The 27,194-nt window shown below is 44.1% G+C and overlaps 1 protein-coding gene across 3 annotated transcripts in view; it reads left to right on the forward strand.

Moving 5' to 3' along the window:
- Positions 1-26,415, forward strand: part of FMNL3 (formin like 3) — a 112,261-nt gene extending 85,846 nt beyond the window's left edge. For 2 of the 3 annotated variants that reach the window (XM_032209396.1, XM_032209398.1), the window contains 14 exons: positions 1,369-1,470; positions 2,295-2,556; positions 2,662-2,730; positions 4,952-5,076; positions 5,802-6,004; positions 6,894-7,128; positions 8,108-8,176; positions 9,033-9,113; positions 9,907-10,036; positions 12,750-12,910; positions 13,949-14,050; positions 16,191-16,280; positions 17,449-17,560; positions 22,854-26,415. In XM_032209396.1, the coding sequence (XP_032065287.1) occupies positions 1,369-1,470; positions 2,295-2,556; positions 2,662-2,730; positions 4,952-5,076; positions 5,802-6,004; positions 6,894-7,128; positions 8,108-8,176; positions 9,033-9,113; positions 9,907-10,036; positions 12,750-12,910; positions 13,949-14,050; positions 16,191-16,280; positions 17,449-17,560; positions 22,854-22,984 (1,872 nt within the window). In that variant the 3' untranslated portion in view covers positions 22,985-26,415. Of the gene's footprint in view, positions 1-1,368; positions 1,471-2,294; positions 2,557-2,661; positions 2,731-4,951; positions 5,077-5,801; positions 6,005-6,893; positions 7,129-8,107; positions 8,177-9,032; positions 9,114-9,906; positions 10,037-12,749; positions 12,911-13,948; positions 14,051-16,190; positions 16,281-17,448; positions 17,561-19,040; positions 19,157-22,853 lie in introns of all 3 variants that reach the window. The other variant, XM_032209397.1, reaches the window with a different exon arrangement.
- Positions 26,416-27,194: the final 779 nt, after the last annotated feature.

The following is a 27,194-nucleotide window of genomic DNA, read 5'->3' on the forward strand; positions in this document are numbered from 1 at the left end:
TTAAAAAATGTCCTTCTCCTTTGTTACTATTTACTCTTAATGTAAAGGAATGTGTCATTGAACAAGGAAGTTCAGTTCAGTTGCTAAACTTTTATTTATCTGACCTCTTTTAAGCTAGTGACAAGTTCACCAGCTCTTTAAAATGAAAATAGGGATTTCCATTGTAAAAAGTCCAATAGCTGATCCACCTACTGTGTACCTTAACTCAAATACAGATTGTCCTTGACTTGCCACAGTTTATTTAGTGACTGTTCAAAGTTATAACATCACCTAAAAAGTGACATGACCATTTTTCACACTTACGACCATTGTAGCATCCCCATAGTCATGTAATCAAAATTCAGATAGTTGGCAACTGATTCATATGTACGACAGTTGCAGTCTTTTGGGCGTCATGTCAACACCTTTTGCAACCTTCTGACAAGCAAACTCAGTGTGGAAGCCAGATTCACTTAACAACCGTGTGACTGACTTAACAACTGCGGTGATTCACTTAACAACCATGGGGAAAAAGGTTGTAAAATGAGATAAAATTCACTTAACTGACTCACTTAGCAACATAAATTTTGGACTCAATTGTGTTTGTTAAGTCGAGTGCTACTTGTAGGTGAGGCAGAGATTTTTATAGCCCTGCCTGGAGATGCCAGGAATTAAATTAGGGAGTTTTTACACAGCATATAAAAGGTCCCATGAATTCAGTTACCGTGTTTTTCGGAGTATAAGACACACTGGAGTATAACATGCACCAAGGTTTTGAAGAGACAAATAGAAAAAAAAGTTTTGGCACTCTGCAGACCTCCCAAAAACGCCCCATTTTTCGCAAAAATGGCTCTGTTTTTTGTCAAAAAAAAGGGCATGCATAGCCTTTAGGAGGCTTATAGAGTGCTCCTGGGGGCTTGTGGGGGGGAGCAAAATCAAGCAAATAAGAGCCAGTTTTCTGCTCATTTTTGCCCTCCCCAGCCCCCAAGAGCACTCTGGAAGCTTCCTAAAGGCTATGCACGGCCATTTTTGCAAAAGGGGGGGGGGGTGGGAGGCAAAAAATGCTGTATTCAGAATATAAGATGCACCCAGATTTTCACCCTCTTTTTTGAGGGGAAAAGGTGCATCTTATACTCAGAAAAATACAGTAATTGTCTGAGGTGTAAAGTCTCCTGCCTGGAAAGGAAGGTACAGCTAAGCTAAAATGTGTTTTTAACTATTTCAAAAACACTACTTGCTTGGTTTTTTTAAAAACACCCCTTGTGACAGTTTAACCACCCCATTGATGAGAGTCTTCTTAACAAATGAGTTGCTGAAGATATACTTAATAAATAATACAGCTGTGTTGACTTAAAGGAAAGATCAATTGATGATAGCTGTGTTATTCAGTTGACAGAAAAGCTCCTGGATCTGGAGAATGAGAACATAATGCGGGTAGCTGAGTTGGAGAAACAACTGTTACAGCGGGAAAAGGAATTGGAGATTGTCAAGGTACGTGGATCAAAAAAGGGAATTGAAGGTGCTCCCCAGAGCATCGAGGTGTGGCTGATGGTTTCATCTAGACTTTCCTGGAGAAGGTAATTGATAAGGTATTGCATGGAAAGATAACTTGCTCATCCCCATGGATCTTTCTAGCCAAAGGGAGAATAATATGCATCCGTGGAAACATCAGTTTTCATGGGTGTTATCATGAGATGATAGTATAATCCAAAAGGTCAAATGTCTATGGAAATACTCCATCATCCATCCATGTCATGATTATCCCAAAGGTGCTTTTTTGAAAAGGCAACTGGATTTTTGTCAGTTTTTTTCTTTTAAAAATGTTTTGCTTCTTATCCAAGAAACCTCTTATCCTTCTGTTCTTCAACTTAAGAAACTTCTTGGATGAGAAGTGAAATGTCTTCAAAGATAAATCAGAAAGTCCAGTTGCCTCTTGAAAAAAGCACCTTTGGGACAACCATGACCTGAATAACTGAGAATCTCTATAGACATTCTCCACATTTTGTTTTCCATATAGACAGATATTTCTTCTTGTGAAGGACATTAAATTATGTAACTCCTTCTCAGAAATGGTATGGTTGGAGATGCTTGTGATTTTACAGTGCAGCATACAATGACCTTTGCAACCTTCCCTAGTCTGTATCTGCCAACTGGGTTGGATTGCAACACTGAAGTTTCCAATTCACCTGGGGGTCCCTGAATTAGGGAAGATCTGATGTGATTGGTCCTTTGTGATTAGGATTGCTTGAGATGATGAGCAGGAAACAGTTTTTAAAGGTAAGAAAGACTCTACTGTATCTCTGTATCTGGGACAGGAGACATATGAAAGTGCCAGCCACCAAGTTCATACATTGCGCAGAATTATCAAGGAGAAGGAAGAAGCCTTCCGGCATCACTATACCTCACATCCAATGGGGAGTGACCACTTGCCACTGCCACCACCTCCAGGGGCAGAGATCAATTTCTGCGACATCTCTGAGGATGAACTCTGCCTGCCTGTCCTGCCTCCTGTGGAGGCTGCTCCTCCTCCGCCACCTCCTCCCCCACCTCTTCCGCCACCGCCTCCTCCACTACCAGGTAGGCTTCTGTTCCAGAGCTAACAAACCAACATCTTGCCATGGCGGCGGGGTGGTGGTGGTGGTGGTGTCTTGCTTTATTTATCTATTGTTTCTTTCCTCATAGATAAGTGTCCACCAGCTCCGCCTCTTCCTGGCACATCTCCTTCGGTGATTCTCACAATGGGCTTATCAGGTAGATAGCAATAGCACTTAGATTTATATGCTGCTTCATAGTGCTTTACAGCATTCTCTGGGTGACTTACAAATGTCAGCATATTGCCCCAAACAATCATTTTACTCAGAAGAATGAAAGGCTGAGTCAACCTTGAGCGGGTCAAGATCGAACTGCTGGTAGTGGGCAGAATTAGCCTGCAATACTGCATTCTAACCACTGTGCCACCACTGGCTTAACATCTATTCCCCCAAATAGACCTGAGCAGTAAAATAGCATGGGGGTTGCTGTATACTAGATGCTAGTTGAATGGGAAGGGTTTGAAGATAAATCATGTAAGTAATAATGTAGACTCCACTTAGAAATATATGTTACTAGCCCTTAAATTTAGACTGGAAAGTCTGAGGAAAATGCCAGAAAGCAAAAAAAAACCCAATTGATAAAACGGAATTAAGAAACTAAAAACTGTTGCAGAGTAAGTTGTGCAATATAGTTGAGAAAATGTATGTTTTCCCCAAAATGCAATTTATGTCATTTGTATGGATGGTTTTTCTTGGCACCACATTTCATTGTTGTGACCTTGAATTTTTAATAGTTTGAGTGACTTGGGGAAATGACATATTCCATTGGACTAAAATAGCAAGAACTGAAATAATTTGTTTCCATTAAAAATAGATAGTTTAATTTTGGTTCTGGCTTCAGATATATAGCTTGAAATATGGGCGGGTTTTTTTTGGAAACAAGCCTCATTCTCTTCAGGAAAATGCATCTGTTTCTTTTGAAACACAGATCAAGCATGCCATATCTGGGCTGCAAAAATAAATGACAGGGGTACACTGTAATTCTTTGCTGCCATGTTGGAGTTGTCTGGAGTTTTGCACTTCAGATATGGTATGCCTGTAAATATATCAATGAATGATTTCCCTCAGTGCTTGCATACAGAAGAGGGAAAGGATTTGATGACATGTCCAAATCACATAGATACTATTCTTCAGAAACTATGGCATAAGGCAGTGATGGCTAACCTTTTTGCTGTCACATGCTGAAAGCGCACGTGCTCCTCCGTACCCATAATGCAATGCATGTTTGACACTCCCCCCCACACCCCTGCACATGTATGCACGACCCCCTGTGCCAGGGGTGGGTTCCTAACCGGTTTACTACCAGTTCGCTGAGAGAGGGCAGTTTTGCGGCACTGCTTGCTTCGTGCACGGGCCAGTTGCGCATAGCTGCACATGCATAGTTTACTGAAAACTGTTCTGTGCAAGCTGGCGACGGGAGAAGAGATCGGGAAACCAGTTTGGGGGTGTGGCAGGCCTGGGTCACTGCCGGTTCCAGCAACCCAGGCTGCCAGACCACTACTGGTTCAAACCGGTAGGAGCCCACCACTGCCTCGCACCCGGTTTTGGGTCTTGCAGGCTCCTGGGATCAAAAATGAGCTGTGGAGGGGGCACTTTCCCCCTGTAGCACGCGACCCACACGCATGCATGGGCGACCCCCTAACATGCATGTGTGACCACCCCCCTCCCAGCGGGAAAAGGAATTGGAGATTGTCAAGGTACGTGGATCAAAAAAAGGGAATTGAAGGTGCTCCCCAGAGCATGGAGGTGTGGCTGATGGTTTCATCTAGACTTTTCTGGAGAAGGTAATTTATAAGCTACTGGGGGGGAAAGATAACTTGCTCATCCCCATGGATCTTTCTAGCCAAAGGGAGAATAATATGCATCCGTGGAAACATCATCAAACCGGTCCAAACCAGTAGGAACCCATCGTTGCCCCGCGCCCCGTTTTGGGCCTTGCAGGCTCTTGGAACCAAAAATGGTCCGTGGGGAGGGCACTTCCCCCCTGTAGCATGCGACCTACATGCATGCATGGGTGACCCCCTAACATGCACATGTGACCCCCCACATGCATGCGTTACCCCCACCCCCATGCATTTATGCGCATCAAAGACCTGAAAATCAGCTGGCCAGTAGGAGGCGCATGTGCATGTGCAGTGGAGCTGAGCTGGGGTGATGGCTTGTGTGCCTGCAGAGAGGGCTCTGAGTGCCACCTGTGACATGCGTGCTATATGTTCACCATCACGGGCATAAAGGAAACTAACAAAAGTTAACCAAAACTCATCAGAAAATTGCTGGAATGAAAACCTCTTCCTCCAACAGACTTGTTGGGAATAGGCTGAGAATATTTTCCCTTTTCCATATGATCTAATCATGCTTTGTCCTCTCTGTTCTGCATCAAGCAATCCGGATTAAGAAGCCCATCAAGACCAAGTTCCGCTTGCCAGTTTTTAACTGGACGGCATTGAAGCCCAACCAGATCAGTGGAACGGTCTTCAGTGAACTGGACGATGAAAAAATCTTGGAGGTGAGGAGAACAGAGAAGTGAATGCCGGCATGAGTTGAGATTTTAAATGCATAATTCCCAAAATGATCTTCTTTCTTAGTTCACCGCCTGTTGTGTTTGTTGCCTGTTATGGTGTCATGGAGCTGAAGCTCTAATGCTGATTTTTAAAAAATAGTCTGCTGTTTAGTTTGAGTGAGAGAAGGAAGAGTGAGCTTGACTGGCAGTAGAATTATGAGTAGAATTGGGAAGATAACGCATATGAAGAATAGAACAAAAAGAAGAACCTGGAAGGATGGGAAATGACTTTTGTTGTTGTAAGTAGCCTAGAGTCACTTTTGTGAGATGGGGGAAGGAAGGAAGGAGGTAAACAAGCAAGCAAGCTTGAAAATAGCCAAAAAGTATTATTGGCAGAAAGTCGGTGCTAGTAGCAATAATGGAGCAGTAAAGACAGATACCATTAGATTTGAATTGTATTGAACAATCACTGTCTGCCACAATTCTGCCTGCAAATGGAGCAGATAATAAGATTCTTCCACTGAAACTCACAGCAACCTTTGAACATGCATGGAACCCAGTTCTACTACCCAATCCCAGTGTATTATTGGAGAAATGTACTGTATGGTTTTAATATGGGGCATGCTCCCAGAATAGCAAAATACCAAGAAGTAAAAAATAAGCTGTTAGCAGTTGTAATTACTAGTCCCACATTGATGAAGTAACTCACACTTTCCTCCCCCTTCCCAAAGGATCTTGATCTGGACAAGTTTGAGGAGCTCTTTAAGACCAAAGCACAGGGCCCTGCCATCGATCTCCTTTGCTCTAAAAACAAGGCATCCCACAAAGCGGTCAACAAAGTGACCTTGCTGGAGGCCAACCGGGCAAAGAACCTGGCCATCACGTTGCGTAAGGCAGGCAGGACCACGGAGGAGATCTGCAAAGCCATCTACACGTGAGTCTCCCTTCGTGTGCCTTTTCCCATCCCCCAGTCTGTGGTTTTTCTCCTTGCCCAGGCAACCTTTTTCTCTTTCTGGGATCGTACTTCTGCAGGCACAATCAGGAGGGGGCCATGATATATGCAAATAATAGCAGGAGGCAGAGTAGGTGATCCCAAAGCAAATTATATGGGGGGTGCTCTTGTCTTTCTGAAACACTCCACTTATCAACCTTTCTTCCCTTCTTCCACACACAGCTGGCAGACAAGATAAAGGCAGATCACTTTTTCCTAACTATGGCTTAAGTTTCAGGCAAGGGTGGGCTTCAAAAATTTTAGCAAGGGTTTCTCTGCCTGGTTGCTTGGTGGGCGTGGCCATGGTGGGTGTGGCCTAGTTGGCCTCCTGCACCACTGGGGGGGGTTGATTTTGCCTTCCCCAGGCTTCAGCGGTTTTTTGCGAGCCTCTGGGAGGGCGAAAACAGTCTCCCCGGCTCCGGAGGCCCTCTGGAGGCTGGAAACGGGCCTGTTTCTGGTCTTCCCGAACTTCCGGTAGGCCTGTTTTTCACCTTCCCCTAGCCTCCATGTGTGCTCTGCACTTACCTGTACCCAAAATGGACTGCGTGGGGACTCCTGGGAGGGGAGGTGTGGGCGGCGCCAACTAGGAATGGGATTTGGGGGTTCTCTGAACTGCACAGAATCTTAGCTAGAGGTTCTCCTGAACCCCTGCGAACCCCCAGCAGCCCACCCCTGATTTTAGGTCACATGGAGTTAGGCCCACAAGCTTTATGAGATTCAAAGTTGCCGATTCCTAGGTGAGAGGATCACAGAATGCTTGCATCCTTTGCCCATCAGCAGCCAGATGCTCCATCTCTGGTAGAGGAACTTCCTTCATTGGGGCCTCTTTTAGGTTTGACCTGAAGACCTTACCAGTGGACTTTGTGGAGTGCCTGATGCGCTTTCTGCCAACGGAGAATGAGGTCAAGCTACTGCGCCAGTATGAGAAGGAGAGGAAGCCGGTGGAGGAATTGTCAGATGAGGACCGCTTCATGCTGCACTTCAGCAAAGTCGAACGTCTGACCCAGCGCATGGCCATTATGGCGTTCCTGGGCAACTTCAGTGAAAACATCCAGATGCTCATGCCGGTAACTGAAGTTCTTTTTTGAGCTGGTACCATTGCAATGATGTGGCCTTAAGTGGTACTAAGTTTGGGGGACTCTTTTCCAAGGAAATGTGCATATAGGATGGGAAAGGATGTGCTCAAGATTGATCTTTCCGCTTCTTCTGCTCCAAGGAGCCACTTGTCTACAATGACACTATGACATATATTTATGATGTAGAATTTCATAGAATGACAATTATATTGTCCTTTTGAAAATCTGTACTTTACTAGTTAGGCTGCCTGGCAAAATGGGGGATGCAAGAAAGCAGATACAGCAATAAGCTTAGATTTATATACCGCTTCTAAGCAGTTTACAGAGTCAGCCTATTGCCCCCAACAATCTGGGTCCTCATTTTACCCACCTCGGAAGGATGGAAGGCTGAGTCAACCTTGAGCCTGGTGAGATTTGAACTGCCAAATTGCAGTTAGCTAGCAGTCAGCAGAAGTAGCCCACAGTACTGCCCTCTAACCACTGCACCACCAAAGCCATAGCTCCAGAGTAGATTACATTTTTTGGTTGCCTCAAGTACAACTTCCACTAGGAAGGGCTAGTGGAAAGGCTGGGGAAATTTTTATCCCTGAGATCCAACAGAATAGTTGTTAGGGATGAAGAAAGCATCTGCACTGGGTAGGTATCCCACTGATTCTACTCCCTCAGTCTTTATGTTTTCTTGATGCACTCAGAGATCTTGTTCCACTGTGATGTGATTCTACCTAGGTTCCCAAATGATCAATTTTTATCCTGTGTGCTAATTTGCTTACAGTGTCCATCATTTTTCCTTCCTAATAGTTGCATGGGCCTTTCCCCAGGGAAGCATTGAAAACAATTAAAAACCAGATGATTAAACCGTGCCCAAATTGCTGCTTCTTCCTAAGGAATTTATTCTATAGAATGCAAGAAGTGTTCAGGTGCTAAGCCAGCAATAATACTGTAATGCTGTTTTGGTTTTTGTCTCTTATAGCAACTCAGTGCCATTATCGCTGCCTCAGCGTCCGTCAAATCATCACAGAAGCTCAAGCGAATGCTAGAGGTAGGTCAGTCAGCTGGCATTAATGTAGTTAACAATGGAAAGTTGGAGCACAGCCCTTACCATTTACTCCTCATACACTTTTTTGAAGTAAAGAAGCAAACGAAGAGCTCTTCAGCCTGTGAAAGGCCTTACTTTCCTTTTTTTTAATTACAATTTTATTAAACTTATCAAAGTATAAAAGATAAATGAAAACAGTGGGAAAAGAGGGGAGGGAAATCAAAAAGTGTAGGGTAAAGGGGACAAGAAAAAGAAAAGCATTGACTTCTGTTTCTTTTTAGTACAATAGAATAACATAATAAAATTACAGCCTCAACTTTTTACTTTCACATACTTAATATGTACTGGCCAGAGGTGGTATTCGGCAGGTTCTGACCAGTTCTGGAGAACAGGTAGCGGAAATTTTGAGTAGTTCAGAGAACCGATAAATATCACCTCTGCCTGGCCCTGCCCCCATCTATTCTCTGTCTCCCGAGTACCAGCTGATCGGGAGGGAATGGGGATTTTGCAGTAACCTTTCCCTGGAGTGGGGAAGGAATGAAGATTTTATAATATCCTTCCCCTGGAGTGGGGAGGGAATGGAGATTTTACAGTATCCTTCCCCTGCCATGCCCATCAAGCCACGCCCACAGAACCAATAGTAAAAAAAAATTGAATCCCACCACTGGTACTGGCCATTTCTGTAACAACAAAGAAAGGCTTCCTTCAATTACTATTCATTCAGAAGCTGTAGACTCAGTTGGAATGTGGTTTCTGCCAAGAAAATTCACCCCAGGTCCTTGTGCCATGGGCTTCATTGGCTGGAGTTTTCTCTTGCTCCTTGTACCCCTGATCGATTTCTCCTCTTCTCTCACCACAGATCATCCTGGCCCTTGGCAACTACATGAACAGCAGCAAGCGTGGCTCGGTTTATGGCTTCAAGCTGCAGAGTTTGGACTTGGTAAGAGAAGAGCCATGGGAAAGGGTCGTATAGTTATGATCCATATATCTGTAAAGAGTAACCAAGTGGATTTGTTAGAGGTATCCTAAGAAGAAAGACATTAGTAGTTAATGTCCTGTCACAACATACAGCACTGTGCACTTTTTCACACTACCCCGTGCTTCTGAATTCTAAGGAGTGAATGCATTTCCTCACAGGGCGTTCCACGTCAATGTCCATGCCTATAACTGAACCAGATGGGATTGTCTGTGTTCACATGCGTGTACCGTAGATTCCCTGCTGGTCTAACCTTTGCACCAGGGGTAGGTTCCTGCCAGTTCTAACTTCTTCTATAGAAGAGGTTCCACAAATCTACAGTGCTGTTTAGAACCAGTTCCAGCTCTCTCCCACCGCCCGTCCGTACATCATCTAGATGAAGAGCGAGAGGAGGAATTCTGGGAGTTGAAGTCCGCAAGTCTTAAAGCTGTCAAGTTTGAACATCCCTGGTTTTTTTTTCCCTAAAGGGTTATGGGTGCAAAGGTCTTGTAACTTGACAGCTTTAAGACTTGCATGCTTCAAATGGCAGAGTTTCTGAGCCAACATTTTGGTTGCTAAGCAAGAGTGTTGTTAAATGAGTTTCACTACATTTTATAAGTTGGCCACGCCCACCCAGTCACATGGCTGGCAAGCCACTCCCACAAAGCAGGCCACACCTACAGAAGAGATTCTAAACAATTTTGAAACCCACCACTGGTTTGCACCCACTGATGCTGATGTCTTGATAACCTGTTCTTCCTTATTTCTATCCTGAAAGCTGTTGGACACCAAGTCAACTGACCGGAAGCTGACTCTTCTACATTTCATTGCCATGATGGTGAAGGAGAAATATCCTGAGCTGAGCAACTTCTGGCAGGAACTGCACTTTGTGGAAAAAGCAGCTGCAGGTAGATGGTCCCTTCAACCATCACAACCATAAAGGCCATCTTTGTTTCATCCTGGTCTTAATGAGGACCCCATTAGTTGCTTTATCTCAAGACTCTCCTTCATATACAAGAGCAGCAGAATTTTTCACTATCTATCTGGAAATGGTATGGAATTCAGAGGAAACATTTTCTGGAGATGTAAAAGCCTCTGGCTGTGACTTAGAGTATTGAAAAGATCGTGGTCAGACTTGTAGAGGGAAACTGCCTGCAATCTGATATATAATATATGGCATAATGTATGAAACAGATATTGCTGCATTTCCGTTAGTATGCGGATTGTTTCCAGAAAGGGTAGTGGTGAAGCAAGGCAGATTGATAGGTATCCTTGTATATAAATACATGGGATATAATTGGGAGCTGAATTTCCTGTTCCTGAGTTGCTCAAATTAAAAAGTGGGCTTGAGACCACACACCTAAGTTTCTAACAACTTCAAGAATGCGGCTTTCCGGAGATGATGGGCAACCATATTTTCTTGCACTGTTCCTGGAGCTGATAGGAATTGGTATCCAACACTCAAATCTGGAGGTCTATGGAGATTCTCAGTCATCCAGGTCATGGTTATCCCTAAAGGTGCTTTTTTCAAGAGGCAACTGGATTTTCTGGGTTTTTTAAAAGACGTTTCACTTCTCTTCCAAGAAGCAGTAGCTGAAGAGAGCTGAAGAAGTTTCAGTTGCCTCTTGAAAAAGCACTTTGGGGATCAAATCTGGAGAGTTAAGGAGCTCCCTGTCCCTGCTGAGTAGGACAGCTCAATCTTCTCAGGGGGTCTCCTGACACCTGCTGTTCTGTCAGCTTCAGAATGGCTGCAATAAACCACAGCTTTCTGTCCTAGAGATCAGCTGTGCTAATGTACAGAGAAAGCTCTTTGGGTTTCTTTCTTAGGATTCAAACAGGCTTCCACTGATTCGCTGGATTCAAATGATCCAATTGACACAGGCACAGTCTGCCCCTCCTCCTGCATAAATGGCTTATCGAGTGATGCAGCGGCGTTCAAAGTAATCTGAAGCTGCCACAATGATAAAAGCAGCTGCCTTCTTAGCCACTGTCCCAGACTTCGTTCATTAGCTGTTGCTGTTCTTTTGCAGCTCTAGGAAACTGATATCGTAAATAATTTTGGTGGGGTTGGAGATGCCTTTGTACAGCTGATACAATTGGAACAGAAGAGATGCAATTTGGAGGAGAGAGTAGCAGACTGACAAGAGAACGGCTGCCTCTTGTGCAGGGCTGCTATGCAAGAGACTGAAAGGAAAGTGTTTAGGTCTTCTCTTCTGAGTTTGCCTAACATAAATTATCTGGGATAAGTGGTGGCTTAAAACTAACCAGGTTCCTGACTCTGCTCTGAAAACATAGGCTTCTGATTCACACAATGTGCTTGATCTTTCAGTGTCCAAGTTAATCATGTTTTCTGAACCAGCTCATTTCAGGAGGCATCCAAAGTTTAACTTCTCAATCTTTTTACTTGATGTCTCTGATGGTTTATAACTAGTGGCATGTTGATAAATGTATAACAACCAACTCAGCTCCATGGCCATAGCTCATTGCTGGCCACCAGACAGCTGATTGACCTGCTAGGCCCGTGATGGTGAACCTATGGCACATGCACAAGAGGTGACATGTGTACAAGAGGTGGCACATACGCCATTGCCCCAGTTCAGATCTCTGTGGTGTTTCTTTTGTGAGCTTCTGTTTCCCTGCAAACGACGAAACAGAAACTCACGAAAGAAAATGATTTTACCTCTTGCTGTTCTGCCAGTGTTGGGATGCCCCACCTCCCACTGGCCAGCTAGTCTTCGGGTCTCTGCCGTGCATGCACACACATGTCCGCACATGGACACATTCATGTCTTCACATGCGTGTGGTTGCATGAAAGCCTCAGTGCCCCAACTGGGAGTTCTGGGAAATGTAGATTTGAAGGCATCAGGGTGAGAAAGGCCGTGTTTATATAGGCTGGAATGAGAAATGATTGGGGAACAGATTGTATACAGAATCCACCACTTGTTTTTAATTAGCGTGTGTCCATTTGTTGATGGACAGGATTCTTTGCTGAGTATCCTAGCTCAAGAACTGGATTCCATTTCACAAAGCCACAAGTCAACATAATTTGGGAAAATCTTGAGAAGATTGAATATTGAGTGTGGGAGGGGGAGATGGGAAGAGGTGAGGACAAGAAATGATATTATCAAGGAGTGAAGCAAGAAGAGCTAAAGGATTAAGCCAAATACTTAAAAGACAGTTTTCCCAAATTATGTTGACTTGTGGCTTTGTGAAATAATTTATTAGCTGCCTACAACAGAGCAGCTTAAACATAACTCTGGGAGTCATCAACCAGAATTAAATGCAAAAGGCATGACTCGTACCTACGAGTACCAGGTACCTCTGAGCACATTTCAATCCTAGAATTTTTTCCCCCAGTATCAGAACACAATTGACCTTGTGCTCGAATGTTGCACTAAGTTATTCAAAACATTATGTAGGTCCATCAAATCTAGGCTGAGGATGGAGGGGTATTATTTTATTTTCCCAAAGATCTGCCTCTAGATCCTGATACACCTTCTACCCGATTCCGGCACTGAAACCCAAATGCGTTCCTAGCCCCCTGTGAGCCTATAAACTCCTTTAAAATTCTTTAACCCAAATTGTCCCGAGACCCAACTGGTGACTTCCCTTACTCTGCAGTATCCCTGGAGAATGTGCTGCTGGATGTGAAGGAACTGGGGCGTGGAATGGAGCTGATTCGGCGGGAATGCAGTTTGCACGAACACAGTATCCTGCGTAACTTCTTGATTGCCAACGAGGGGAAGTTGGACCGACTCCAGAAAGATGCTAAGACAGCGGAGGTGAGTGGAGGTGCAATTGAATGACAAGGCTAAGGGATGGGATTGAAAAATGTTAGCAACTGGTTTTCTGCCCAGTTTCTGGGTGGGCATGGGCATGGTGGTGTAGCCTACTCGTCCTCCTGCACCATAGGGGGAAGGTGTTTTCCCCCTCTCCAGGCTCCAGAGGCTTTCCTCTAGCCTCTGGGAGGGCAAAAATGGCCTCCCCTGGGCTCCGGAGGCCGGAAACAGGCCCGTTTTTAGACTTCTGGTACTTCCAGTAGGCCCATTTTTCACCCTCCCCAGGCTCTGGAGGCTTTCCCCAAGTCTCCAGGAGGCAAAAACAGCCCCCTCGGGGCCCATTTCTAGACCTCCGGGAGGCCTGTTTTTCACCCTCCCAGAACCTCCGCCCGGCCGTGCACTTGCCTAGCATGATGAATGGGCCACATGTAGACTCCTGGGAGAGGCAGGGCTGGGTGGACGGGGCCAGCCGGTTCTTGCAACAATTGGTTTGGTGAACCGGATGCAAAACTAACATCCGGTTCGCCCGAACCAGTGAGAACCGGTTAAATCCCATCCCTGACAAGGATTAATGGTGAAAAGCTTGCAACCAAAACTTTGCTCCTCTCTGCTGCTGAAGCATTCAAGTGCATGAAGCTGGTATATGAACTCCATATACTGAGTGCACCCTGGACCCTGTATGAACGTCCTGCTATGTGTGATTGTGCAGATACATTTAGTGCCAGATTTGACTAATCCATATTTATTCAACAGCAGAGATGTGTGATTGACGTCAGAGAGTGCTTGCTCCTGCTCATATTCTTGTGCAGAAAGTCAGATTGTGTGGAGAAATGGATGCCTTTTCTTTACAGCTGTTGGAAAACTCTATTATGTGGTGGAGATTGGATTTCTGGGTTTGCAGTGCTTAATGCAAAGACGGTTGTTTCTACACTCAAGCTTAAAAGTACTGGCAGTTAAGCTTTGGTAGCCTTCCCTCCCTACAGCAATCCTGAAGGCTGCAGAAGCTACTGTTTCGTTCACCTTGCTTATCTTTTGTGACAGGAAGCCTACAACACGGTCGTGCGCTATTTTGGCGAGAGCCCCAAGACGACACCGCCCTCGGTTTTCTTCCCAGTCTTTGCACGTTTCATCAGATCCTACAAGGTGAGGGTTGGGAAGTGGAGATTCGAGATCAGTATTTTTTAACCTTAGTTCAGTGTTTCTCAACCTTGGCGACTTTAAGTCCTTTGGACTTCAACTTCCAGAATTCCTCAGCCAGCTGTGGCTGAGGAATTCTGGAAGTTGAAGTCCAAAGGACTTAAAGTCGCCAAGGTTGAGAAACACTGCCTTAGTTGCCAAACACAGTTCTAGCTGGCTACTTTAGAAGCAACAGAACAGCATGCTTGATCTTGCATGAATTTGGGAGCCCAGTTGTAAATATCTGCCACTAAGCTCTGCTGGATGCGGTCCAAGAGAAAGCAGCTTTGGCTGGGACTAGGCATGGCCGGTGAATAAGGGAATTAGAATTTTCTTCCTGTGTGGGCTAGCTACTACTCCCTTTCCGCTGAATGAAGATCTCCTGTGCCAGGCCACTCATCTCAGCCAAGCGGCTTTCCAAAAAGTTAGCCTCCCCAGAGCATCTTCCAGAACAACCATCATCTCCCTTAATTACAGACTTTTTTCCCCACTGTTGGAAGAAGCCATCACAGATCTAGGATCAGAGCTGACAAGCACAGCCCAGAAAGAGGAAGAGGATGATAGGCCAGCTGGCAGGGAAACAACCAAATAGAGAGAGAGAGAGAAAAAGACGGTTTCTTTAAGTGAAAAAGCACTTATAATTAGGGAGTGCAATAACCTGGTGTCTTTATGGTTAGCAGAAGCATAGAACTACTCTTTTACATCAGTGGGTTTCAAAGTATGGGTAGTCCTTGGCTTATAACGCCAGGGGTGGGCTGCTGCTCTCAGGGGTTCGGGAGAACCTCTAGCTAAGATTCTGTGCAATTTGGAGAACCCCTCCCCAAATCCCACTCCTGGCTGGCACCCCACCCCTCCCAAGAGTCTCCACGCGGCTCATTTTGGATGCAGGTAAGTGCAGGGCACATGGGGAGGCTCAGGGAGAGTGAAAAACGGGCCTACTGAAAGTTCAGGATGGGCCTGTTTCTGGCCTCCAGAGGGCCTCCAGAGCCTGGGTGGGCCATTTTCACCATCCCGGAGAGTCAAGGAAAACTCTGGAGCTTGGGGAGAGCAAAAACGCCCCCCCCCCTCGCCGCCATGGTACAGGAGGCTGGCTAGGCCACGCCCACCCAGCACCCAGGCAGAGAACCCCTTGCTAAACTTTTTGAAGCCCACCCCTGCTTATAACAGTAATAGAGCCTGCCCATCATGATTATAAGTCATGGCAGTCATAAAATTTAGTCGGTCACATGACCGAACTGATTTTACAACCTTTTTTTGCGGCAGTTGTAAAGCAGCCACCACAGTCGTTAAGCAAACCGCATGGTTGTCGCATAAACCCTTGGTTCGCTGTGGTTGCAGAAAACTGGAAGTAAATTTCTGTTTTCAGCAAAACTGTTGTAAAATGTGGTCACATGACGTGGAACATTGCAAGCAGCGTAAAGGCAGCCCAGTTGCTGAGCATCTAAAATTTGGTTACATGATCAGGGGAGGAGCAATCATTAAAACTTCGAATCCAGGTTGTAAGTAGCCCCTAGGTAGGTCCGTTGTAACTGCAAACAGCCGCTAAGTGACAGTCATAAGTAGAGGACTACCTGCGTTGGTGGTATTAATATCCCAGCTTGAGCTGTTCACAGTTGTTTCTCTGAGCAGGGTTCCCAGTGGAAGAGAGAATTGGGGCCTGATGTATTTATATAGGCCTTGCCGCAAGCTGAGTCCCTTAAGGGAGGCACCTGCCCTTTCAAAATTCATTCATACATTTATTACGGCAAGTTCTTTCTTGCTTCATCCCAAATGCACTAGATAATCTGCATTTGCCAGAAATGGGGTCAGCGATTCATTTTAAAAAGCCTACGTTAATGGGGAAATAGATTGAAGCTAAATTATGAGAAGAATTTCTTTATTAAGGAATAGAAAAAAGAAGACATTAGGTCTTCTGAGCTTTCCAACAAAAAAACAAGCGAAATGTCTGCCCATGAATTTCCTTAGCTTTATTCAACCAGGCATCTTCATGTGTTGAATTACAGCTGCCATCAGTCCTGGCCAGAATCCATCTTTACATCCACTCCCCCTTCCTGGCCATTGACCAGGGCTTCTCTGCCCTACTGTTGCACTGTTCTTTCTCTTTCAGGATGCAGAGCAAGAGAATGAACTGCGCAAGAAGCAGGAACAAGCCCAAAGGGAGCAGGCATTGGCCCAAGAAGCTAAGAGGCTAGAGAAGGTAGGAGATTTTCTACGCAGGGCAGCAAGTATGTATGATTGGCAACAATTTGAGAAGCCACTGTGTGTGTGTTTGTGTGTGTCAAGTCGCCGGAGGACTGTTTCATCATTATGTCTTAAGGGCATTGGTAGGGCTTCAACTTGCTTGTAATATATTTTATTATATCATTAGAGTATTAGCTGCTACATTTGGATGGTATCTCATTAGAGAATGGAAGGGCATCTAACAAAGCATGGGATGCTTCACCAGAAAAGGCACTAGAATGGGCATCCTGTTAGGTCTCTGCTTCTCTGTATTCTGACATGTTCATTGATTCCTCGTTAAAGAGATGCTAGCTTTCCCATGGTTTCCTATCAATGTTAGGGTAGAAATAATCACAAATATAGATATTTCAGTCTGGGCTGCCTACTTATCTACAAATCTGTTCCCAGGGAAATCCTTGACCTTTCTGACTCTAGGGGCAGATATGAAGCTTCCTTGGTGATAGAATGTCTTGTGCTCAAGCAGAGTCTTAGGCTAATGTTCGTGTGTATTTGCCATTGCCACAGATGATGTCAGTCTGACTCATGTAGTGCATTGTATTTTGTATTTGTATTTATTTAGTTTGTCAAACATGTGCAAGATAGCAGGTATAAATATAAACATGGACATGAATGAAAGAAATGAATACAAATAAATGGGGACAGTAGGACAGGGACGGTAAGTCACGCTGGTGTGCATATGCACGCCCCCTTTACGGACCTCTTAGGAATGGGGTGAGGTCCACGGTAGATAGTGTAAGGTTGAAGCTGTGGGGGTTAGATGATGTAACAACAGAGTCAGGGAGAGCATTCCAGACATTGACCACTCTGTTGCTGAATTTTCTGCAATCGAGTTTGGAACGGTTTACTCTGAGTTTGTATCGATTGTTTGCCCAAATATTATTGAGGTGGAAGCTGAAGAAGTTGTGGACAGTTAAGGCTTTGTAACAGACAATTTTGTGTACTGTGCTTAGTTTTGTATTGTATTGTGAATGGAAGGAAACCAGGCGGCGTGGACCTGTGATTAAACCCCAATTTGGATTTCTCAGCCTTCTTTTGGATCGGTCACAGAGCAGGATGTGTGGTGGTGGGGCTGGGCAGTGTCTTTTGCTTTTTTCCTCCTTGACCATCCCCAGTTGTCTTTTCAGCGGAACAAATGGCAGCAGCAAGAGTTAATTGCTGAGCTGAGGCGGCGCCAAGCCAAAGACCACCGGCCTGTTTATGAAGGGAAAGATGGGACCATTGAGGATATTATTACAGGTAACTCCACCATTTTAATTTCCTTAGCTAAGCTTTCATGTTCTTCCAGAGAAAACTTTACCGTGATGCCAAAAAAGGGAAAAGGAGATCTGCTACTTGCAATGTATTTGGGTATTTGGTCCTCCTAGCCTTAGCCCAGGCCTTTCTGATCCTCATTACCCCCTTTCACAGGGAATCAGGCTTCAAAATCATGCCGTTCCCAGACTAATAGGGGATGACATTGTTTTAAGATGTATTTCAGAAAGCACCCATCTTGGACTGGAGCGTTATTGAATCATATCAAAAAGCCCAAGAGAGCAGTAAAACCATAACTGAGGCTTCTGTAACAACTATTTCATAGGCAAGATAATTTTTGCTCATGCAGTTTTCCGTGTCCTGACTGACAAAACTGCTTCCCTTGCTTAAATTTTCAGTAAAGTTCCAGGAATTTTGCTTCCTTTGGCACTTTTTGTTACTCTTTGGAGATCAGTTGATGTCCCACCATGAATCAACTATGTCTGGGCTACAGAAATATGCCCAACCATTAAACAGATACAAAATTCCTGACATCTAGTGGGTGCTGGATTTTTGCACCTGAGGTCTAGAAGGCCTGATCAGTTGTCAATCCCTGGCAGCCTGTGACCTTAAAGGCCTGCCTTCCGATGTTCCCATGGTGCCCACAGCTCTCTCTTCTTACCACCCACCTTATTATGCTGCTTCCACATCACTAAAATTTTAGGCCTTGAGATAATGAGCCCGTGTTTTGAGAAGACTCTGATTGATCTAAGAACTACCAAACAGCTGTCACCCAGCTCTGGCTAGTAATTGTAGCTGCTCCTCAGAAAGTCTGATTTGGAGTCTTCTCAAACCAGGAGTAGGGGTAAGGAAGGTGCTGCCCTGATTGTCAAGGTCTCCCTCTCCTATCCTGGATGTGTGTAATCCGTGTGTGTGTGTGTGTGTGTGTGTGTCTGTGTCTGTGTGTGTGTGTGTGTGTGTGTGTGTGTGTGTGTGTGTGTGAGAGAGAGAGAGAGAGAGAGAGAGAGAGAGAGAGAAAGACAATGAGAATGAAATGGTGTGAACTGAATATCTCCTAACCACACAGCTGAAAGGTGTTAAACTCAGCCTTTCTTTTCATGCTTTGAGTATCCATAATCCTGCTTTTTAGGGCAGGGGGGAAAACAGGGCAGAGAGAACAAGTTGCTTTTTTCCCCTCTCTTCACTGGGAATCAAAGGGCTAGTGAAATGATCCAATTTTCCTGTGCAGAGGATTTCTTCCAAGCAGGTTCTGATGTGATGGAGTCTTGGCTTTGGGTCGCTTGCCCTGCCAAGAACAGAAATGCCAGCTTTCCGGCATTGGGTGCATTGTTGTTGTTGGCCTTAAGGACCATGGTGCATATCTTTGGAGTGCCATTACAGCCAGTTTTAGCTTAAGTGGTGCACTGCATATTGAACAATCTCATGTCTCTGTGTCTCTGTCCATCCATCCCTTCCCATCCCACAGTATTGAAGAGTGTCCCCTTCACCGCCCGTACGGCGAAGAGGGGCTCTCGCTTTTTCTGCGAGCCGTCTCACCACGAGGAGCCCAACTGTTAGCTCCACTCACCTCCCCCATCAAAGGTACCGAGCCTGGAACGTCAGTTGCCATCTCTTCTGCATGCAACTCCTTCTCTGCCACAGACCCTGAGAATTCCTTCTTGCATGCCTTCCCACCTTCTCCCATGAGCTCAGGGCTTCTCAACTCCTTCCCCTTGATCGACTCCTGCTCCCCACCCCCCACCCCACCCCTGTGCAGGGACAGAATCGCCCTGTTGAATTGGCAGCGTTGCTTAGAAATCCCAACAGCAGCTGATATTCTGCCTTCGATGTCAGAGGTTGAACAAAAGCGATGGGGAGGGGCTTCGGCAGGGTTGGCTTGACCATCTCCCTACATAATGGCCTTGCCAGAATCCCTTAAACCTCCCCCACAAAATCCCTTCTGAAAAAACATTCCATTTCCCCTTAGGCATTGGCTCAGACCAGAGCATTTTTTTTTCATAAATACTCATTTAAAGATTTCCCCACTCCCCTGCTATCTTTCTGGTATTTTTGAAAGAAAGTGCTAAATAACAACTTTAAAAAGAACCACTGAGCCCTCCTAAAAAATGTTGATGCCCCTTTGCCCTTCACTGTTGAGAATCCCTGCATTGATTCAACCTGATATTCTTATCCCTGCATGGTTGGCATGACAAAATTATCACAGATATCCTCTCCTGATTGCATGTTTCAGTCTGTCCTCTGTTCCCAGAATCACCGTATCACACTAATACAGTATACTAGCTTACTAAATCCACCCTTGATTTAGGAGGGGTTGGGGTTGGGGTTGGACAGCGGGTTCATTGATGCTGCTGAAACACTAATTGGGATGGCAATGCTATCTGCTACGTGGATAATTAAGAAAACCCATCACAATCCTGTCCCCAAAATCAGATTCTGCTGGAGGCCAAAGGGGCACATTGTTTTGCTAAAGTTAGACTGTATCAGTTTAGGCCATAGATGTGGGATCTGTATGTTTTAAGTACTCACCTAAACATCCTGGGGTGAAAAAAAAGAGTGTCTTTGGGGACTAAGTTGGAGCATTGGCTGTGACTTTCAAGTTTTTAGTTTTACCATTGGGAAACTGGCCTTTGGCTGAGTCCATGATGCTGCTATTCCTGTACGATGCAGAAATTGTAAACCACCCAGAGAGTGCTATAAAGCACTATGGGTCGATATACAGGTAATTCTTGACTTACAAACACAATTGAGTACAAAATTTATGTTGTTAAGTAAGACATTTTATGAAGTGAGTTTTGCTCTATTTTATGACTTTTTGTGCCCCAGTTGTTAAATGGGTCACAACATGAAGTAAGCCGGTTGTAAAGTGAATCTAGCTCTCCCACTGAAAGGTTATCAGGAGGTCACAAAAAGTGATCACAGGACCTTGAAACACAGCAATGGTCATTAATATGATCCAGCTGCCAAGCATCTGAATTTTGATCAGATAGTCACGGGAATGCTGCAAAGGCCATAACTGTGAAAAATGGTCATAAGTCTAAAGTCAAAGGCATTTTTCAGTGCCTTTGTAACTTTGAACAAGCACTAAACAAACTGTTGTGAGTTGAGAATTACTTGGGTAAGTCTAAGTGCTATTGCTATTGTATTGCTATTTGCTGGATTGTGATAATCTGATATTAGGTTTAATTAGGCTTAAACTCCTATCACTCACCAAGCTCAGAGAACACCAAGGATGCCACAGTTAATCTCATATTTCTTCTTGATACAACTGTATAATTAAGTGCTATCCGAAGGAACAGATTCGTTCAAAGTGAACCAGATGGCAGAGAAGGGATGAAAAGCTCTGGTTTTTGACATCCACCACAAAAATGGAGAAATACCCAAATCCAATCCGTTATTGGAGGAGAGATAAAATTTCTTTCCCTTTTCAATCACCAATTCCCAAGGTTGTCTTGAATGGGAAAGAGAGAAGGAAAGCCATTTTAGCCATGTCTAAATGATGTCCTTTGAGTCAGGGCAGTTCACTCCCGGAAATTGAGAAATGAATTGTAATCCAAGTACATGTTTTTTGGAGAAAGAGGAGCAGAAACTGGAAAGATGGATGCCCTGGCTGATGACTTAAAGAGTAGTTAAAGTATCCTTAGATTTTCCAGACCACCTGCTCAGTCATCATTTGGCCAAGCCTGTTTTTGAGTCAAAAGAAGCAGAAAAATGTTTCGGAAGGAACCTCTTCAGAACTTTGTCTTTTTCCATAAAAGGACAGGCTATTCAAAGTGGGCTCAAAGCAGAAAGTTAGGCATGCTAGATTTTCATTCAAAAGTGGGAAATAGAGTTCTTTAAAGGATTTCCGGTTGTAGCTGATTGGAAAGGCCTTCCTCACTTTGAGATGATAGCCTGGGCTAGTGAACTTGGTTTGCATTTCTACTAAACAGCATGCAATGTCATTTCTATGAACTGCTAGGAAAATCTGATTTTCAGATTTAGCCACATAGTTTAGGAGCTGTCCTTGTGCAAATGGGCCTCTTTCTACTTCAGTGTCTGCTGCAGGAGGGGAGATAATTCTGAGTGACTTTTCAGGCACTTTTCAGATTGTCACAATCCAGCAAGTAGCAATAGCAGTAGCACTTACATTTCATAGTGCTTTATTACCCCCCCCCCCCAAACAATCTGGGTCCGCATTTTACCGACCTCGGGAGGATGGACGGCTGAGTCAACCTTGAACCGGTCAGGGTCGAACTCCAAGTTCAGGGTAGAGTTTACCTGCAATACGCATTCTAAGCACTGTGCCACCAGGGCTCCCATAAGGCTAAATGGGCAGTATTTTTCCAATCTTTATATGCTCCTAAATTGTCTTGCATGGATTTATAAAATAGCTTCCCTTCTCTTTCCTGTTGCCTTGCTCTTTCTTTAAAGAATTGTCTAAGAATTTTTGTTCTAATTGTCTCCATAGCAGCAAGAACCATTTGCCTCTAGTTCCCCCTCATTTCATCTACAGGAGTGAGTAAGAAAAAAACAGCTCTCTGGAATCCTGGAGCCTAATTTTGGCTTTGCTGCCTACATGGGGTACCAACAACCAAAGATTTGCACTTGGGCACCAAAGTGAATAAGTAGCCTTGGCAGTTGTTTATCCCCAACTGATGTTTTGCTAACCACCAACTCTTTCTGCTGGAGGAAGGTGGAAGTCCTGCTTTAGACAAAAGGAAAGCACCTCTAAGGGGTAAACATAAAGCAAAATGCTTCATTAGGGGCTAGAAGGGTGTAGCCTTGATGGGTTGTGAAAAGTCTTCCAGGGACACAAATAGTGGCTTTGTCATCTGCCTTCTTCCACCTCATCTGGCAGCAAAATGAACTAATTTCAGAGCATCTGTCAGGGTGCAGCAGGTGCCCAAATGGAAGTCACGCTGACACGAACCTGTAGTTTTATATAAATAAATATATTCTTACATCTAAATACATATACATCAAACAAGATAGTCAGGCAAACAGGAGCATCACGAGGTAAATCACAGAGCACAGAGAAGAAAAAAGGCGGTTGGGGGGGGGGAAGGAAACTCCCCCTCCAACCCACAGCAACCAAACACAGCGCAGATTGCCTCACGCAGGAGCCAGCACTCTCCAATCAATCAACTCTAACTGTATAATATATCTGGCTGATTGTACAACCCCATTGTTCCAGCTACTAAATTTAAATATCTTAACAGCATCCCTAGCTATCCCTCGTTTGTGGGCTCCCTGGGGATACCCTGCTTCCTTTCTGACAACGTTTTCCTTCCTCCTGTAGATTCTTACATGCCCTGCCTTTCCAACTGGCGAATGCTGCACTCCGGTGGCCCCGACCTTGTTCTTTTTTGCCAAAGAAGCAACTTCCGTTCTTTCAAAGACTTTCAACTGAAGGATCCAAGGGACATTTAAAAAAGTGCCTTCCCGCAACAGTATTATTCTTACTCTTTTATAATTTAAAGATGTATTTTTTTTAATCTGTACATAACGTGTTCCTTCCAACCGGTCCCTCGCTCCTGCAGCCCATCACTAAGTCAACTTGGACAGATGAGACTGTTCTGGCTTTTGAGAAGGGCCTAGGCAGCAGGAGGCCGGCACCCTCCTCTAGCGCCTCAAGCCTCAAGCATCCAAACCAGAATTGCACTTTGACCATTCAACTTGTCTTTAATGGATGGAGACAATAAGCACTATCGTTGCTAGGCCCTGATGTATTGCAGGGGGGGGGGGGGATCAGTCTCTGGTAGTAGGCCTTTGTATACTGATCAGGTCTTGTGGAAAAGCTTTGTTGTTGTTGTTATTGTTCAGGAGCAGTCTTCTGCAATTGCGTGGTTTTCTTAGAACAGGCTGTGAGAGTTTGAAAGCTAGGCCTTGGTGGCCTTGGAAAACCACTGGAACCTTTCTTCCAAAGGGAAAAAAAATAAGACCAAAGTCTCATGTCTCAACTGCACAAAGGTAACTGTGTTTGATACAGCAGGGAACGGATAGTGGCTAGCCAACCCTTGGGGATCTCAAGAAAAATCCTGGGTAGGTTACAGGCTATCTCAGTTTGTTTGTTTTTTAGAAACTCTTGCTATTTTTTCCAAAGAATGAAAATTTGCTTCCTATTTGTATGTGGCATGTTCTGCTCAGTTGTTGTTTTTTTATACTTGGTGGACCAAACAAAACGTAGCACTGCCTATTATGCTTATTGAAGCTTTCAGAATAAGTAGAAGTTAAGTTATGCATGGTGGTTATTCTTGATGAATTTGCCCATGTCATTTTAATTCATGAATGAGATGGGGACTGTTTTTTATTCATTGATGAAGGATAAATGACATGATTTCCTATCATCAAATGGGCAGAATTCCCTGAACTACTTTAGAGTAAGCCTTTTTTTAAATGGAATTCCTCATAGTTTCAGGAGATCCTGCACTGAAGAACCTATCTATAAATATTACCTCATGGCTGGATTGATTCAACCTGGTTACTGAAGTAAACAATTTCTGGGTTTTCACAATATGTGGAACCAGAAACTAAGGGATAAGGTTATACAGCTGACTAAACCACAAACAAACCATAATTGACATGAAGGCCAACCAAACTTAGCAATGTATGCAAATATAGCCACTGAATTTTGAACTAAGTTGTTTATGAATATTTTGTGAGCCAAGAGATAAAATTGGTTTCTCTCCCCCACACCTGCTCCTTGAAGGTTGTCCAGGTTGGAACCATCTCTAACTCAACACGCATTTGCAGTAATTGTTGTGCTGATGTTTGAAACTAGGCTTGTTGTTTTCAGCCTGGATGTTTTGAGACAATCCAGTCTTGCTTTAACTTCTCTTAACTTGCCTGATAACCTCTGACCAAAGATTTTGAGGTATTAACAGTTTAGGATAAAGCCACTTGACAATGGTTAGGTTCTTCAACTGTTTTTAATTCAGAGAACCAAATGACTCCTTAAGTGTTTACAGCACTTTTTGCAGCTAGGAAATTAGTAGGGCTAAAGATGCTTCCTTAGATGAGTCTTCTTCAACTTGGTACCATCCAGACATGTTGGACTACCCTTTTTGATTGCATCAACATGGCTGATTTATTTGGAGACTATAAAGTTGGCAAAGTTGATACAGAGTCTTTAATTCACCGAATAGATCTTTAGATGAAGTTGTCTCCACTCTAGTATTATGAAGCTCTCTCTGCTTCTGAAACCTTAATCTAGAAGGGATCACTTACTAGGCTTAGTCTTATGGACATTTATGAACTATATTTTTAACTTCACAGAAGAGCATTTGCATAACAGATTGCACCAATATAATGTTGCCCACATAAGATAGGAAGATAATTGGAGTTATTAAACATCTGGGATGCCCTAGTCAATTACACAAAAGGCATCTTAGATCAGACACACCTGAAGCTATATAACATTTGTTTTGCCAAAAGTATGTTTTGTATAAAGTTCCTGTATTAAACTGTGCCAGAGATTGCAATGGTTCTTGCAACCAATCCAGTGCCTTATGCAGAAAGTAGAAGTGGGATACATTGGGCTCTCTGGGGCCTTTGGTGCAGCCCTCCATGCATACAACTGGCCTCCTTGATCCTGCCTTTTTTACGTTGTAACAGCTGCTTATTCTTCAGAGTCCTCTGTTCCATAGTTACTAAGTCTGCTAGGAACATCAGGGCCATGGGTTCTACACTTATTTGGGAAGTACAGAACTTCTGAACTCCCCAGCCAGTTCAGTCCCATTGAGATTGCTGAGAAGGACAGAGAGGAGGATACAGTTGTCTTAGCTAGAGCCCTCATCCATCTCCTGCATGCAGTACGGCCACAAATGCCCAAACACCAAGAAAAAGGGTGATTCTCTGGCAGGTTTAGATTTCTGTTTCTGGATCTGAATTTTGCTCCCAAGGCCTGTAGTTTAGGAGATGGCTTTGAATTTCAAGGGAAATCAATGGCTGTGTCAAGGGCAATGGTTTGCTTCGGTGAAAATTCTAGGTTCTACTTTTAGAGTGATCTCAGACAGCTGGGAGAAGTTGCTTTTCCTGTGATATTCCTGGAGAGCTGCTGCACAAAACTGAGCTGCTGGATGGTCTGACTTTATACTTGTCTGCACAGGAAAGGCCACTTAGGGGAGACACAGGACTGTAGCCTGAGCATCATATTCAGACTCTCCACCTCAGGTTTAGGACAGGACAAAACAAAGGTGAATGGATCATATAGTGTTGGCACTTTATGGAATCAAACTCTTGATTCTCCTTCCTTCCTTCCTTCCTTCCTTCCTTCCTTCCTTCCTTCCTTCCTTCCTTCCTTCCTTCCTTCCGACTTCTTCATTCCATTCCTCCTGTAACAGTATATGGAAAAGGGGTGTGGGTGCCTTTTATTTCTGCCCCATTTATATAAAAATTGTTTGAGTAAACTTTGCTAACATTAAACACAGTATTCAAAATTCTAGTACCGATTGCGGGGGTGGGGTGGGTGGGAGTTAATAATATGGTTAACATAGAATCTCCCACCAGCCAAATGTGAATCGGCCATCTCTGCTTCGGGGTGGGGCAGGGCATGGAGAAGGGTATGCTACGTTATAATCTCTATGACTTCTCTCTAACAAAGATGTCATCTGCCTCTTAAATCTGGCAAATTGTAACTAGCATCACTATTGACAGAATATCCTTACCTCTTCATCCACTACAGTGTTTATACATATGAAAACCACTGGCTTTTAGGGACACCTCCACTGAAATCAGTCACACTTACTTGCTTAAAGAAGGGGGCATGTATCTAAACCCCTAAAGCGGTGATTATCATTTGATTAATGTGTAACTCTATTCCTGGACCCCGTGATTCTCTTCTCTGTGTCTTGTTGCAAAGAGGAAAATAAATATGGCAAAAGAACTAGTTATCCCATTCCCACCTGTTCTTGTTGATGGGACACAGAATGGATAGCACCTTGTCTTAACTTTAGTACAGCTTCTATGTAATTGTACTCCTGATCCACTAAGCAAACTACATTGAGACTTGCCTTACTGGTTAAAAACACGGAATCCTGTTCCTAGTTGTCATCCAGATGTTTCATTTTGTGTTTCGAGAATTCATGGCACTATATTTACAATCGCTTAATCAAGCCTTATAACTAGTAAAATGTCTCAGATGCCCACATTCCATCCAAGACCAGGCAATGATAAGAATTAAAGTACAAATATCTGTATGAACTGTATGTAATTGAGACAGGACAACAGTGTACAGGAATGACTGATAGTAGGGAACTACAATTAGCCAAACTTCTGAATGTGTGCCAAAAACATTGAACTTGAACGATTGTTGGGTAATGTCTTGGTAAAGGCCGGAAAGTGAGTAATGCAACCCTCAAGCCTAAGGAGGGTTCTCTTACTCTCCAGCCCTTGAACAAAGGGCAGGAGCAAATTGCAAATAGTGTTGTAAAGGTTTTGGGAGAGGGGGGTCAGCATTATCTCTAGGTAGCTCCTATGAAGGCTTTTTTTAGCATTAGCACCCCAGGCAGAATTATAAGGCTCATAACATCAACATCTATGCAGCTAATTTGATTCAGGGTTTGTTCAGTCTTGGTTACTCTCTTAATTGCTTAGCTTGCAAGGAGGCCCAGAGATCAAAGATTCTTTTGGATCTTGATGT

The sequence above is a fragment of the Thamnophis elegans genome, chromosome 2, assembly GCF_009769535.1.
Source record: "Thamnophis elegans isolate rThaEle1 chromosome 2, rThaEle1.pri, whole genome shotgun sequence".
Lineage (NCBI taxonomy): Eukaryota > Metazoa > Chordata > Lepidosauria > Squamata > Colubridae > Thamnophis > Thamnophis elegans.